Genomic DNA, 16,004 nt, shown 5'->3' with positions numbered 1-16,004 from the left:
CAGTATATCCTTCGCTGATGTTTTTTTAAGGTCAAGTGCCATTGCTCGGTATACCCTACACTGATGTTTTTTTAGGGTCAAGTGCCATTGCTCGGTATACCCTACACTGATGTTTTTTTAAGGTTCAGTGCCACTGCCCGGTATACCCTACACTGATATTTTTTTAGGAACGAGTGCCATTGCCTGGTATATATTTGCCCGATACTCCAAACACTGATGTTTCTTCTAATCTATCGTCAGTAAGTGTTAAAATATCGAATAAATGTAATCTGTCATCAGTAAGTATTAAAATATCGAATAAATGTAATTACATCCACGAATAAATTAATATCAAATCAGATGACGTTTTGAATTTGTCATTTTTGAATGGCATTTTGACGAATCGGAGATGTATTTTATACTTTGCCAGTTTCTCATTTGGCATTCTATAGAATACCCTGGCAATGTGGGAAATATAAATCATTTCATACTTTGCCGGCTAATTTTAGGCATTCTATACAATGCCATATTTCATACTTTGCCGGTAACATATATATCAGAAGGAGGTAACCAATAACTCCCCTCTAACATACATTAAAACTACATCACTGTTTGCTCTTGGACTCAGAGTTACATTTTCGAAGTGTGCACATTAATTAGATGCAGTTTTTTTTCTTTACTAGCAATGGTATCAGCCATGGATGATTCAGTGGGAAAAATAGTCTCAACTCTGAATTCCCAAAATATGTTGGACAATAGTGTGATACTCTTCACTACAGACAATGGAGGTCCTGCAGCTGGATTCAATAACAATGCAGCCTCTAACTGGCCCCTGCGTGGAGTGAAAGCAACTCTATGGGAAGGGGGAGTAAGAGGAATTTCTTTTATATGGAGTTCACTGCTCAAGATCAGGAGAATATCTAAGGATTTAATGCACGTCACTGATTGGTTGCCCACACTTTATCGAGCTGCAGGTAGTGAGTTCATTCTTTATACATCATAATAAAAGTTCAGATTTCTTCTGTAAATTAACTTATTTCTCCTCTGAAAAATCTGCAAAAAAATGTTTTTGGAAGAAATGAGACAATAAATCAATGAATTAAGAGAACAGTTTAAATTTAAACAAATGAAACTTAACATACAGTACAAGAAAGTTGAAAAGTATTTTTTTTTCTTCATTTATTTCTTAAAAAAAAAAAGTCTTCTTATTATTTATATTAGTTCTGTAAAAATTTTAAAAAACCTTTAGAATCTCTATTGTATTAGTTGATTAGCATTTGAATTTATGTTATCCCAATTTTCTTACTTAAATAAATACACTTATTGATATCTAAATCAATTATGTGTGCTTATATTATTTTTGGCTCGCTTCTTATTCAGTTTTAAAAAGATACATACATTGTTATTGTGTTATACATTGTTAATAATTTCATGCAGATATAATTATTATTGTTTATGGGTTTAATTCTGATCACTAATATGACTGTTTTGTTTTAAAAATGTTACTTTAAAATTTTTCTAAACTGGCTAGCATTTTTTTATCAGTGTATTTTTTAAAAATTGGCCATATTTTGTTTTTGATATCAGACATAATAAAATAAAGATGTCATAAAAAAAATTAAATAGCTTGGAAATTAATGCTATTAATGTAACTAGAATTGTTTTAATATTTTTTTGTATTGTTATAATAATGTTTTGTATTGTTTAATATTTTGTATTTTGTCATTAAAAATTGTTTTTACTATTCCTTTCTTCTGGGTTGAACCAAATATTTTTTTCTGGGTCGTTTTAAATTTGGTTAAAAAAAGTTTAGTTTAAAATATCAAATACTAAACCAATCCTTTCTTGGTCAAGGTTTTTAATTTTGCTTAGTTGTAAAATTGAAACAATAACTTCTAATTCTCATTTTCAAGTCTCAATTATCTAAAAAAGTACTAAGCGATTTTATATACCGGGTTCGATTTAAAATGGAGGCTTAATTAACAATTCATAAACTAAAAATTTTCGAAATGTTAAACTTGGGGCTTTTCTCAAATGTTCTGAAGGGATTCACTATTCAGGTATATATATTCTTCCTGGATTAATATTTATTTTTCCTGAATTGTTGAATCAAAACTATTCTAACTTTCAAGTAATTCTCTGGTGGGAAAATAACATTATTAACTAATTTTGAATTTCGTGAAATTCGATATGGATGACCCTGGTCGGACAACAAAAAAAAAAAAAAAAAAGTTTAGTGGTCAAAAGAAATTGGGATGCTTTATTTTTTAATGGTGCTGTGACATATTTTTTATTAACATGCCTAAATTATAATGGTATTATGCACACTATTGTTTAATCATGCGTTGGCAGTAATTCTATTGACAGACATGAAAAATGGAAAGAAACCATTTTTATAACATGTGTTTTATTTCCTCATTTCCTAGATTTTTCTGTTGACACATAAATGTTTTTAAGATAGCTTAAAAACTTGTAGCGAGTTCTGCAGCAGCAATTCAAATGCGTTAAAATTCTGTTCGCCTTTTAAGAAAGCTAATTTTACCTAGAAATATTTCTATAAAATTTTTTTAGATTTATGGTTATGTAATGTTGTTTTTGGAGTTTAGATTACTAAATAAATTAACTATTGTACCTGAAATAAGTGGCAAAGTCTATTTCATTTTATAGTTGTTTTTGAAATATATCAACCTATTTGAATACCAAAATTATATTTTATATTATGCTGCAAGAAAGAGAGTCATATATATAATTTTTAAAAATATATTTTATTATATAAACAAATTTGACCCTATCTGAGTCTTAAAAATAATCCTTTGTTGCTTCAATTTTTGTTTGTCAGGATAGTTTAATGTCATGTTCTGAAATTGTTTTCCTGCTTTTTTTGGAACCTGAAAAGGCTTTTAGATTCATGATGAATTAAAAAAAAAAATCTAAATGTAGTTAGCATTAAGTTTGAACTAAAAAAATATGTAAAATAAAGGAGTGTTTTTCCCCCCATTCAACTGAGAATTAATTTGGATTTAAAGAGTTGCAAGAATCCTACAAGGCCAGTCAAATCATCTGTATAAGGGGTAGGCAACTAGCGGTTTGGGGGCAGCTGTGACAATTTTTTTTAATTATTTATTTATTTTGGCTTGCAAAGAGAGTCAGAAAAATTCATTTTGAACATTGGTGTTGCTGGGGAAATAGATGGGAAAACAGCACTCGCAACTAAAATGCCCTTTTTATTAATTTTGCAGTTTTTTATTAATTATATTTTTTACTAATTTTAAAATTTGTTTAATTTTAAGTTTTTATGTATTTTAATTTGTTAAAGGAAGTTTAATCTGTTACTGCTTCAAGCAAAATACCAAAGCTAACCATCATTATTCTGGTAGTACTTTATTTACTTCGCTTTAGAGCTGTACCAGCAACAGTCTTAGAAACATCATTGAAGATGATCTAAAGACATGCCATCACAATTTTGATCCTCTTCTGAAGGCAGGTCTTGTCAACCACTCACTCACTAGTGATACTTGGTGATCTGTTGCCTGTACAGTCTACAAAAGTAAAACATTGCTATAAAACAGTTATATAAAATTAGAACAGTTGTATTTTATTTATTTCCATAAGTTTTTATTGTACAATTTATACCTTTTCTGAAATGCAAAAATTGCTACTGAATCCAAAAATTTTAAAAGGTGCTGCTCATCACCCGCAACTCAGAAACTATCGCTCGTCTCTAATCTGCGAAACACGCTTAAAGTCATCGGAAAATCCCTTGACTTTTCAAGAGTAAAAAAGTCATAAGTTTTCCAAATTAATTTTATTTAATCATAATTCTTTATATTGATTACAGGTGGCGATGTGTCCCTTCTAGGTCCATTGGATGGATATGACATGTGGGATACACTGCGTGGTAATAAACCCTCACCCCGTTCTGAAGTTTTGTTGAACATAGATCCTATACACCAAAACTCTGCACTACGAGTTGGCCAATATAAAATTATCCAAGGTAAAATGTACGATGGCAACTGGAATGGATGGTATGGGCCATCTGGAAGAAAGAATGTATCTGAGGTCATCTGTGGTCCAAAACCAGCCAATGCATCCACTAATTGTCAACCTACTGTAAGACCCTGCTTATTTAATATTGAAGACGATCCCTGTGAATATTATAACCTGGCAGCTGTAAAACCTGAGGTAGCATGTTCTTAACAAATCTTCTAACTTATTATTTTTTTTTTTGATTGTTTGACTCTGACAGTGAAGGTTAAGTGCAGGGTATCTGCACTCCTGGAAAGTCATGAGAAATCATGGAAAGTCATGAATTTCGGTATTGAGCAAAATTTCTCATGAAATGTCATGTTTTTAACTACAGTCAATTTGTGATAACTTGAATCTGATAGGACTGACAAAAAACTTCAAGAGATTGGAAGTTCGACTTACTGTTAGTTCCGATTTTGGACTTTCAAAATATTGTGGGATTATTTAATTAATGCTTATTGATTACAAATCTTCTAAATGCTTACAATATTTTAGGAAAAACTGTAAAGTATAATATAATAACTTACTTTATTATTTGTACTACATTTTACGTTTTTTTGAAGTAATCCGTCACTTTACATTGAAGTAATCCCTTTTGAGTCTCTAGAAACAGTAAATCTTCAATTTTCTACTGGTGCACAAACATAGAATTATCAATTCCTTCTCGACTCTCTAGAAACTTTTGAAGAACTTCGAGAGATGCATGCGCTTCAAGTATGTTTGGGACTATTGTTTTTTAACCTTCTTCCTCAGCAGCACTTTCGTCATTTTCTTCTGTGATCTGCATAAATTCGTCATCGGGAATATCACCTCAAACAGCAATGTTTTCATCGAAGTTTATGAAATCGGATTTCTCAATTACTTCCTCATCTTGAAGCTCTTCTATCACAGGTTCACTCTGTGTTTCTTTAAAAAAACCACACTTCCGGAAACAGTTTCTTATTGTCATTTTCATCATTATTCCAATCACTGGAAAGTAGCCTCATGGCTTCAAGTACATCAACTTTGAAAGAATCTTACATAGTCTTCAAATACAACTGATGTCATCCAAGGCTTTTTGTTAGACTTGTAATCCGAAGGATATGTTTTTATATTCTTGAAACTTCGGGGATGTTTGTATTTTCCGATAACAAGTAAGGGCAATTTCTCTGTCCCAGACGCATTTCCTCCAACTAGGACAGTCAAACGTTCCTTGCTCATTTTACCCCCTGAGCGGTTTTCATCCTTAAACATCATAGTCTTATTTGGAAGACATTTAAAAAATAAACCCATTTCATCAATATTGAAAACATCATTTTCACTGTATCCTTGAAGTAAATTTGGTAACGTTTCATTTAACCACTGTTCACATACTTCAAGAGGGACAGCTTTAGCTTCTCCATGAAGAGTGCGAAGGACAATATTGTGTCTGCTCTTGAATTTTTCTAGCCACCCAGTACTAGCGTGAAAATTGTCTATTTTTAACAGTTTAGCAAAATCTATCGCTTTCTCACGTAGCAAAGCACCACTTATGGAAATGGCATTTTCTCGATTTCTGTACTGCTGAAGCCATTTCAGAAGAGCTGATTCCACCTGGGGAAAGGCACACATCTTCATTCTTTTAGACAGCGGATTCGTAGATTCATATCGTTTAAGGATATTTTCTCTTTCTTTTAATATCGTAGAAAGGGTATTCAGGAGAATTCCATACTTCAACGCTATATCTTTCTTCTTCATGTTTGGATTTCTATCTACATCATTAATAAGATTAATTTTATCTTCCAAGTTGAGAATTTTTAATTTTCGCTTCGACTTCTTTAGAGGTAAACACTTCTTCCACACAATCTCTAACTGCAAATCATAAGCATAAAGCTTGTTCAGACCAGAAAAAAGTTTACTCATTCCCCACAGGTGTTATCCCTTTATCTCACTCTGAAAACTTGTTCTGCCCAGAAAACAAATTTATCATTCCCGACATAATCCCTTTCTCTCACTCTGACTAAACTTGTCCTGACCAGATGAGTCTATTGTGTGTGTTGCAGAGGAAGGGGCAATATATCAGCTCCTAGGTTTTTTTTCTTGCTTTAAAAGATTCAGTAATCTTTTTTAAAAAAATGGAGTTAAAGGGAGTAAAATTTGAGTAATCAAGAATAATTAACAAGAAATAAAAGATAAAAGGGTCGGGACCTCATAAAAAAATCGAGTTATAGTAATATTCGAGTTATAGTGAATTAACTGTATTTTTTAAAAAATAAGGAAAAGTCATGGATTTAGGTCACCGAAAAATCTAATTTTTAAAATGGCATTTACCCCCTCCCGCTCCTCCCTCTAAATTTCATGGTGTTCCGAGTATCTAAATTTATAACAAAATCCCCACTCACAGTCATATTTTATTAAAATATAAAATGTTTTTATCATGCTCTTTAAAAATTATGGTGTTCTTTCAAAAAATGAAAGAAAAAGCATCATTTCTTGTGGGAATTAAATTTTAAACTTCCCTGATTTTTGAATTTTCTTATTTATTTATTATTTTATGTTTATTTTATCAATTTAAAATTCTAGCTGGAGCAAAGCAATCATTGGCGAACTTTTTTTCCCCCCGAATGCGAGCATAAAAATCATGAGCATTTTTTTCTTTACCAATGATAAAGGAAAGTATCTTTAGAGTATAATTCCGCAGAAAAAAAAATCTTTAAAATTCTGCGAAAAAGAAAACCAAAATTTTTAACTTCCCAAAAGAAAAATCCTCTTGCTCTAATCTTCTGCAAGTACTCAATTGCGTTCTGCGACAATGTCGCCATATTGCCTGCGATTTTGTCATGGGGCTTTGAGAGTGGCCAGCAATGATATCCAGTGGTTAAAGGCTGATGCTGCATGCTTGAGCGGATGAAGGAGAATTATTAAATTTATTGTTGTGTTTTTAAATAGTAACTTCGGTAAGTCATGAAAAATTCTTGGAATTAGTCATGAAAAGTCATGGATTTGAAAATCTGAAATTTAGCAAATACCCTGAATTTTTTTTTTTAATTGTTTGACTTGGACAAGATTAAGTAAACAGTCTTTGATTACTTTCATATAAAAGTATCAAGCAGTAATATTACTACTCGCTCTGCAATGTCCCAAATATCAGCCTTTAACATAGTGCCAACTCAACTGGATTTTGCCAGTTTCTCCTGGTTTTTATACATTTTTGAAAATTCCCTAAAACTGAGTAAGCTTCCACAAGAAATCCCTATTGAAATAGAATTTTTGTGCAGATTATTGCTTGCTTGAATATTTAAATAAATGTCACTAATACATAATAAAGCGGGCCTCATTTACAAAATTCAGTTAACTATCTTTGATTCAAATTCCTATTACTATTCAAAATTATGAAAAAACTCAATACATAACATTTCAAGATCATTTAATATTAAATCAAAACTGAAAAATATTGCAGTTTTTTTTTCTATTTTGATAACTATGAAAATCCCTTATGTGTAAAATATTTAGTATATTTTGCAACAATTATCATTAAATTTATGTTATTTCATAAAATCTGCTGTATTTTTCCCTATCTTGTTGTCAGTTATGCTTCAAAAAATTAAAATTTGGGTGATTTGGGAAGGCAACATGTTGAATCATCCCACAAACCATGTCTTTGTAAAAGGCACCTTTGTATGTTCATGAAAAAAATGTGCTGTATATTTGCAAAATTAATGGTGATGTATAATAAATAGCAATAAAAATATAATAAACAGCGATTGAGCCACAGTGGCTTGGGGGATAGAAGGCTCCCCCCCCCCCTTTCAACGATGCGACTCAGGTTCGAATCCCAGGGATGGCAACGAATTCCGCACTGACCACTGTGCTGATGTGAAATATCATCAGTGGTAAACGAATCATGGGTTTGAGTCCCGTTGCTGCCAGGCTATCCATGGGAGGTTTTTGTAGTTTCTGCAAATGCGGGTTAGTTCCATTGAAAAGTCCTCCACAAAAACAAATTTCTCCCCTGGAGTTTCCTTTTCTTCTGGATTGGATTCAAATTGAAAAGGCTACGGAGTTGTACATTAGTATTCGTAAACTCAAAAATTGGGTTGGTTGTTCTACGACGATAAAATAAAATAAAAAATAAATAAGGATTAAAAAATTGCCTGCCAGTTGCCACCTGACTTTTAGTTTTTTCGACAAATATATATGCCCAATTGTTTTTTATTATTATTTTAATAGATATAGAATTATTATACATATTTTATTATATTCTGAAATTTACTTTACTTTGCGCTTGTTTCTTAAAAGTTAGAAAGTCATTTAGAAATTAACCTTATTAATATTTACCATACTTTGAAAAATGCTTCTAAAGAAATGCCTTAACATCCACAACTTTTTTTAAACCTTAAAAATTTTAAACCTTGGAAGTTGCATGTTTTTAGGAAGTTCATCTATAAAAAGATGACAACAAATATATTCTTCAAATCAGGAGGACAGTTTATTGGTGGCCATCTCATGATACCATAATGAATCACGAATTTTTATGAGAAAAAGCTTTTTTTTTTTTTTTAAGTGTTTACATTTTCTAAAGTTACGCACGCTTTCTGTACTTAACTAAGAACTCATCTAAAAAAAATATGTATATTTCTCTATCCTCTATTAACGCTTCATCTTTCAAACTGTGGCCACTTTGTTTTGAAAATATTTTAAAATTATTTTTGACATACATCACTAAGTATATGGACGTCTGTTCTCATTCCTTTCTTTATGTGTTGCTATTTGTGCTTTATTTTGTATTTTTCTAGCATTTTTTGCTTGATATGTTTTATTTTTTAATCTGTTTCTTTTTTTTATTTGGTGCTCCTTTTGGTGTGTTGATATAATTTGCTTTGTCTATATTAATACAATATAAAAAACACTTTTTTGTGGTTATAATCATGTAAACTAGGGACAACATGACATTTGTTTGTTGTTTTTCTTCTGATTTTTTTTTTCAATTTTATATAAATTTTCATTATATTATTAAAAGTATAAAAAAAAGCAAGGAAGGAAATAAAAAAAAAACATTTTAGAAAACGAAGAAAAAATGAACCAAATCAACCGCTTGATTATATCTGGAAAAATAGTTCTTTCTAATATTGTATTAATTTAGCCAAAGCAAAATATAACAATACAATTGTGTGAAGAGCACCAAAGAAAAGAATTTGATTTGTAATTTTACAGTTTTCCGGACAGACGAATTAAGCGTGATTCTTCATGTTAGTTTGAAAGCCACTTAAAAATGTATCTCATTACCTTCTATTTACACTTTCGTTCCATACTTTGTAGACTGGCAAATAAGATATACTACTAAGATATTTATATAATTTGTTGGAATCTGTTCTGCCTTCACGATTAATATATTCTTGTACGTTCCTATTTATATTTTTTGTATTTTTCTTGAATTTTTGTGATTTCTTCATGATAAAACTTTTTTTAGGAATTAGATAATTTTCTTTTTGATGCCCTTCATACTATTCCTATTTTCGTTTTTAAAAGCCCTTACAGGTGCTTTTTTCCATGGGTGTTTTTAAAAAGTGCTTAACTTTCCCTTATCCGAAATATGATTTTTTTTTAACCATGTTGATTTTTATTACAAATTATGCAAAAACACATTGTCCTATTCTACGTTTTCACAATTAATACAACCCCAATTTATTCCGGCGTACCTCCGGTATGTAGTGTATGAAAACACCATTTTTTACATGTTTTATGAAATACTTGCGGGTCCTCACTTGCGTATACCAAGCTGTATTCAGTGGTAAGTATTTTTGCAAGAGATTCACAATTTCAGACTTCATTTTCCACCCTCTGTAATAGAATCGAAAAATCTCTCGAATTTTTGCTGATTACGGGGACCCACTAAACATTGTAAATTTTTTTTTCTCTATTAGCGATAGAAAATTTAATTTCTCTTGTTAATTTCATCATTTGTGACGCGCCATCTTTTTCGTCACTGTAAATAAAACCGGATAAAACCATCAATTGTCAAAACTTGCCAACCCTGTCTAATTATGATATTTTTCAAAGTGTTTACAAATATTCTTTGAGTACTTATTTTTTGTTGAAAAATTTGGCCCTGGCTAAGAAAATCCCAAACATTCCCTGCACTCTGTGTGTTTTTAAACAAGTTAAAATTTTTAAATTTTCCCTTTCGTTAGAGAAAATCTTGCTACCCATTCCCTTTCAGAATCCTTAAATAAGACCTGGAAAAGCCCAGTTTAGCATATCTTTATGACTATAAGACTCTGTGAATCATGGAAACTGTTAACGTAAAGTGCGAACATAATGTGTATATTTATTTTAAAAAGTCCTATTTTCTTATAAGTGATAGCCATTGAATGACAGTTTGTAATATATTATCTTCTTTTAGATTCTGACTGCTCTATTGAAAAGATTATCAGAGTATAACTCAACTGCTGTACCACCTGGTAATAAACCGATGGATCCAATGAGTAATCCAAAATACCATAGTTACCAGTGGACCCATTGGATGGATTGAAGGATCACTATAGAATTTTATTCTTAGTTATTGTATAAATTGCTCTCCCTTGTAAATAATATTTTTTCTATTAAAAAGTGTCTCTCTATTTAACATAATGGTCTAAAACCCTTTCCAGCACATTCTTATCATACAGGAAAATCACATAAAATATTTCAAAGAGGTTAATTTAAAAGGGCCAAGAAAATTACCAGAACTTAATCTCATAATAAATCTTAGCTAGTAAAGACACACAAAAATGAATTGCAAGACGTTAAATGTTCTTATTAGTTTATTGATTAAAACATGCTATAGGGATGATCAAAAGCAGTAAAAGCCTTGTCAAATCTAAAATAAAGCGAATAAAACTAGTTTTAACATCGAAGAAAGGGTATATTTAAATGTTAATACAGAAGGAAGGAAAAAAAAACTTCTTTCTTATATATTAACTGTTGTTTTGTGTTTGAACTCAAATAATAAACTCACTAATGCAACTATTTATAATTAGTATTTAACTAAACCTTAAATGCCAATAAAGACCCAACCTGAATAGCTTTGTTAAACTTAAGTACTTAATTTAGTTAAAGGCTGCAATAGAAAAAATATTTTAAGATTACTTTAATTGAATTTTTTTCTTTTAATTTTTTTTATTTTTTATTACTGAGTTCACAAAGAAAGAAAAAAGCATTTTCTTTATTCAAGAAATCATTTTTTAAATGCTTATTAGCAATGCTCTTAATGCTTATTAGCAATATATAATCGATAATTATGATTATAACACTCCTGTGTATTAGGAACAAGATAGCTCAACTGCTATACCAGTGCATGGGTCATCAAACTTTTTTGATCATCGACCCCTGTATAATTTTTCGAAATCTTCATCGACCCCCATAAAAGTAATTTTCTGTTAATTAAAATAAAACTAGTAGATACTGTGTTTGCACATTTATTTTATGATTTTAAACATTTATTAAAGTAATAGTACATTGTGTAACAATAGTTTTATGAAAAATATATTAATGTTGAAATTTAAATACCTTAATATTTATTAAATAATAAGTAATTATAAGTAAGTAGAAATAATAAGTAAAGTCACTACAGATTTATTGCTTCTTAATCAATGAGATGGGTGTGTCTGGTATTTTTTTTGCAAGGTTCGCTATATTGGGTTCAAAATTGGTCAATTTTAATCTTAAATCCCCTCAAAACTCCACATTTAATTTATTTCCGTACTTAGTTAAGATTGAATTTACGTGACTGAAACCATATAGGAACTTGGAAATGCTAGCATAAATGGCTGAGCTATTTCGTAAAGTTTCACATATTTTTGCATAATATTTATATTTGTCCAAAATTTGCTTATTGTTAAATTTTTAAAAAGCGTCTTTGCTTCAAGATCCGATAATAATTCAGCAAGCTCATCTTGCAATTTTGTCTCGGGCTGTACTAATCCATATTATTAATGCTTACCTTCTTTTTTACATGTATTGATAATTAAAAATTATTGATATCTAAACTAAACGAATGGTTTTATCAAAACAATAACTAATTATCAAAAACTGTAAAAGTTTTAATAATGACACTGCAAATATTCAACACTGTGTTCGATCCCCGGCCAGACACCGGATTTTCGGGATACAGAAAATCCTCAGCAGCCATGTCGTATGATTATGCGACATGTAAAAGATCCCTGGAGTGCCTTATTGGCTCTTGGCATTTCCGGCAAAATTAAATTCCTAGTGCACTTTAGCATCCAAATAGTCTCAGTGCTACCATCTAGTGTGGCAGAAACTAGACTTTCAAATTAACATGACCAACGGTATCTCACCCATTGTGGTGGTCCTGAAAGAGTGGATACCACCTCCTGAGAACGCACTGGGTCTGCTCATCGGCAAGATCAATTATGCAGCTCATTGGAATTTTAATAAAAATATTCAACACTGTTCACAGTTTGCAAAGATAGCTGGAGCTGCATATGATATTTGCGTTTTTAACATCAATACTCGTCACATGTGACATTTGGACAAGCGCACATAGGCATATGACTTATAATCCAGCTTGCTTCACCCAAATAAATATATGTTTATTAATTTTTGTTTTATAAAGAAACTGATATTAAGTCAATTACAAAAAAAATTCACTAATTTTACATAAAACAGTTCTTAATTCGCAAACCACACAAATTACGTATGTGTGATTTGCGTATTAAGAGCTGTTTTTTCTTCGACCCCCGCTTTTGCTGAATAGACCCCTGGAGGTCTATATAGACCACTTTGGCGACCTCTGCTCCAGTGTATTAGGAACAAGGGTGTAGTGGAGTCAGATTGCGACGTTCTTAGAATATTGGTCAAAAAGGAGTATATAAATTAGAGATCGTTAACATATTTTTAACAGGGTGCATAGCCAAATTATTCAACAAAAAATGAGCACTTCAAAAAACTATCACAATTAGGCAAGGTTGGAAAGTTTTTAACAATTTACGGTTTTATCTGGTTTTAACCGTCATGTAGAAAGAGAAAAAAAACTTTTGGCATTGTTTTCTACAATTGTCAAAATTTTTTAATCATGTAAATCGAATGGCGTTCTCCTACGCTCCGGACTAACGATGTGCCGAAATAGATTGGGGTTGAAATAATTGTGAGAACGCTGAATAGAACAATGTAGACAGTGTCTTTCTGCATAATTCGTAGCGAAAATCAACATCACTGAAATGTAATGAAAAAAGCACCTTTAAAAAAAGGTACGCACCCTGTTTTAAGCTATCAAACTCTTAACAGAATTTTCCCTGTGATGATGGCACTAAAAACAATATACAGTAGAAGTCCATTAGTCCTGCATCGCTCCGGAAAATTGTAGAAACTTCGGTTTTCTCCAAAAGTGTGTCTTTAAAGCAAATAAAAACGTTCGAGAGCTATTCGGAAGTTTTCGGGATCATCCTTCTATTGGACAATTACAAAGCCCACCCGCCAGTAGATGAGTCAGTTTCTGGAAATATTGTTGCTACTCTGCTCCCACCTGACGTAACATTTTTGATTCAACCCATGGACCAAGGGGTTATTCAAAATTTTAAATGCTTTTATAGAAGGTCTTGTATTCAAGGCCTGTTAAATGCCGACTGTGACGTGACTGATTTTCAAAAAAAGTTTACAGTAAAAGATGCGGTCTATGCTATTGCACTGTCTTGGAACCAAGTAAAAAATACAACACTCCAAAAATGCTGGAGAAAACTTTGGCCAGCTGCAAACCCTGCATCTGACCTAACTCTACAGACTGATGAGTAAAGCCCGGATTTTGATGAACCAAAAAGTGCGAAAAATGCAAAAATTGCGCTGGAAAGGCCTTATGACATGACTTTAAAGTAAAAATATTGAACTAAAACAATGTTTTACTCTTTAAAATTATTATGAGTCATTTCAAAAAATATATCCAAATGACTCATAATAATTTTAAAGTTATTATGAGTGATAACTCACTAATAAATCCAATAAAGTTTGAAAAATATGTTTACATCCTAAAATAACAACAAAAAAAAGGAAAATATATCGACTCCAAAACATTTTCATTTTGTATAAAAACTTTAATGAATATAACAACTTCCAACTCATAATATTGCTAAATATCAGAATTACTTGGGATTATTAAATTTTCTTTGATATTTTGAAATGTAAACGAGCGTTTCTTGTCTGAAAGTAAATTTTTATACCTGGAAAAGCTTCTTTCAACGTCTACTGATTTTATTGGTGCGTACTTGAAAAAGACGGTCTCACTTACTGACAATTATTCTTCAATTTGAAAAGATGTTGCTTTACCTGTTAATATCCTAGAGATTTTCTTCATTGTTTGGAAGCCAGTGTAATAATAAAAAATTATAATAAAAATTGGAAAAAAATTACAAAATACGCCAAAAAATTTAAAGAAAAATGCCCTACAGGACAAAGAATGTCCAAAAATGCAAAAGTCATCAAAATCCGGGCCTTACTGATGAGGAAGAAAACCATCAAGACCCTCTGACCAAAGTTTTGGATGTCGTTAGAAGTGCTGACAATCCTTTGAAAAACCTGCCTGAAGATGAGGTAGGGGAGTGGCTTCTAATCGCCGAGAATGAGCCTGTTGAACAAGAACTAACCGATGAGGACATTATCAACATTGTAGTAAACCCTCAGCCTACTCAAAATCTTGAAGAAAGTGACTCAGATGCCGAAACGGAAGAAAAAATCAGCTGAAGCTAGTACTAGCTACAGTGCTTCAGAAATTATCACCGAGCCGGATTATCGGACCCTACTGTATATGAATCTTAAACGTGTCTTAGATTGAAGCTACCCTCCCTAAAATGCGCCATTCTTGTTTCCGTAGCACCAGACGGCCTTAAGACTTTGTGTCCGGAGGAGTTCTTAACTTAGACAAACTATAATGGCCTTCCCGCTATATTCTATTATTAGACCATAATCCTTGAACTTTACTTGGGGATCATTCACTAATTGCGTATTTTCACGTGGTTCCCCAGAGCAGTAGAGCATCGCAAAGCTTCATCCCCTCAAAATTTCCCTTTCATTCATTAAATTTTCTGTACTCTTAAGTTGTTTTATGAGAACAAGATTTTAAAATAGTATGAAGAAAGGGGTTTATAATATTTTAAATGCAGCAAAAAATTTTATTATAGTTTTGTAAAAATATTCAGATTCGGTGTAAAAGTGGGTATAACAGATGGTAAAATAATTTCAATCAAGAAAATTAGTAAATAATTTAAATTAGTAAAACTAAGAAAACTCATAGAAAAAATTCCATCTTTTCTTTAAAAATCCCCGATTTTTATCCAAATTTCTCTGATTTTTCCAGTATAGAAAAATTCCCTGATAATTCCTGGTTTTCAAGGTGGGTGGCCACACTGTTTAATCTACTTTCAGGGTTAATCTTGCAAATGAATCATTCAGCACTGCATCCTTTGGCTTCGAGTACCGAAATATAATTTTTTTGAAGTATTTATATAAACTGAAAATCTTAGTAACTCATTCAGGCCAAAACAATCCCCCCCCCCTCAAGATACTTTTTATAAGATTTCGTTGATAACCCTACCGATATTTTCTCTTGAAATAAACAAAAGCCAATGGTTTGATGGATCTAGATCATTGAGAGATCGAGTGTTTGGAATATTTCATTTTATATAGTTATATTTTATATGTTAGTGTACATTTCATTTTTAGTCTTGAAGTGAAAATTTTTTGAACTCAATCGTTCGAAATCCGTTTAGAATAGATAATTAAATGTAAAGAATAATTTTGAACAATTATATCATTTAATAATGGTCAAAAAAATTTTAGTGAGAATATAAATTTTTACATTTCAAACTACGAAATCAGCTGAATAGCCTGAGAGAAAAGGAACTAAGAATAAGGTTTTTTTTTCTCTAAATTATATTATTCAAAACAAACTGGGTGACTTAAAATTACATCATTCAAAATGGTATGAAAAAAATGTCTACCAATATTAAATAAGCAATTACTAGAAATTTTCTTTTACATTACTTTGCATA

The 16,004-nt window shown here is 31.2% G+C and overlaps 1 protein-coding gene across 2 annotated transcripts; it reads left to right on the top strand.

Annotated features, from left to right (window-relative positions):
• The first annotated feature begins 638 nt into the window (after positions 1-638).
• On the top strand, positions 639-10,593 carry LOC147816089 (arylsulfatase B-like). 2 transcript variants are annotated; one of them, XM_087158135.1, is made up of 3 exons: positions 639-956; positions 3,818-4,161; positions 10,367-10,593. In XM_087158135.1, the coding sequence occupies exons 1-3, from the start codon at positions 665-667 to the stop codon at positions 10,493-10,495; spliced, it is 765 nt and encodes a 254-aa protein (XP_087014261.1). In that variant the 5' UTR covers positions 639-664; the 3' UTR covers positions 10,496-10,593. The 2 variants fall into 2 exon arrangements, with proteins under 2 accessions (XP_087014261.1, XP_087014262.1); XM_087158136.1 differs by having other exon boundaries at positions 643-953.
• Positions 10,594-16,004: the final 5,411 nt, after the last annotated feature.

Source organism: Parasteatoda tepidariorum, chromosome 2, assembly GCF_982258835.1.
Source record: "Parasteatoda tepidariorum strain Cologne lab strain chromosome 2, Ptep-v5.0, whole genome shotgun sequence".
Lineage (NCBI taxonomy): Eukaryota > Metazoa > Arthropoda > Arachnida > Araneae > Theridiidae > Parasteatoda > Parasteatoda tepidariorum.
Note: the sequence above shows the minus strand (reverse complement) of the source record. Positions and strands in the feature narration are given on the sequence as shown.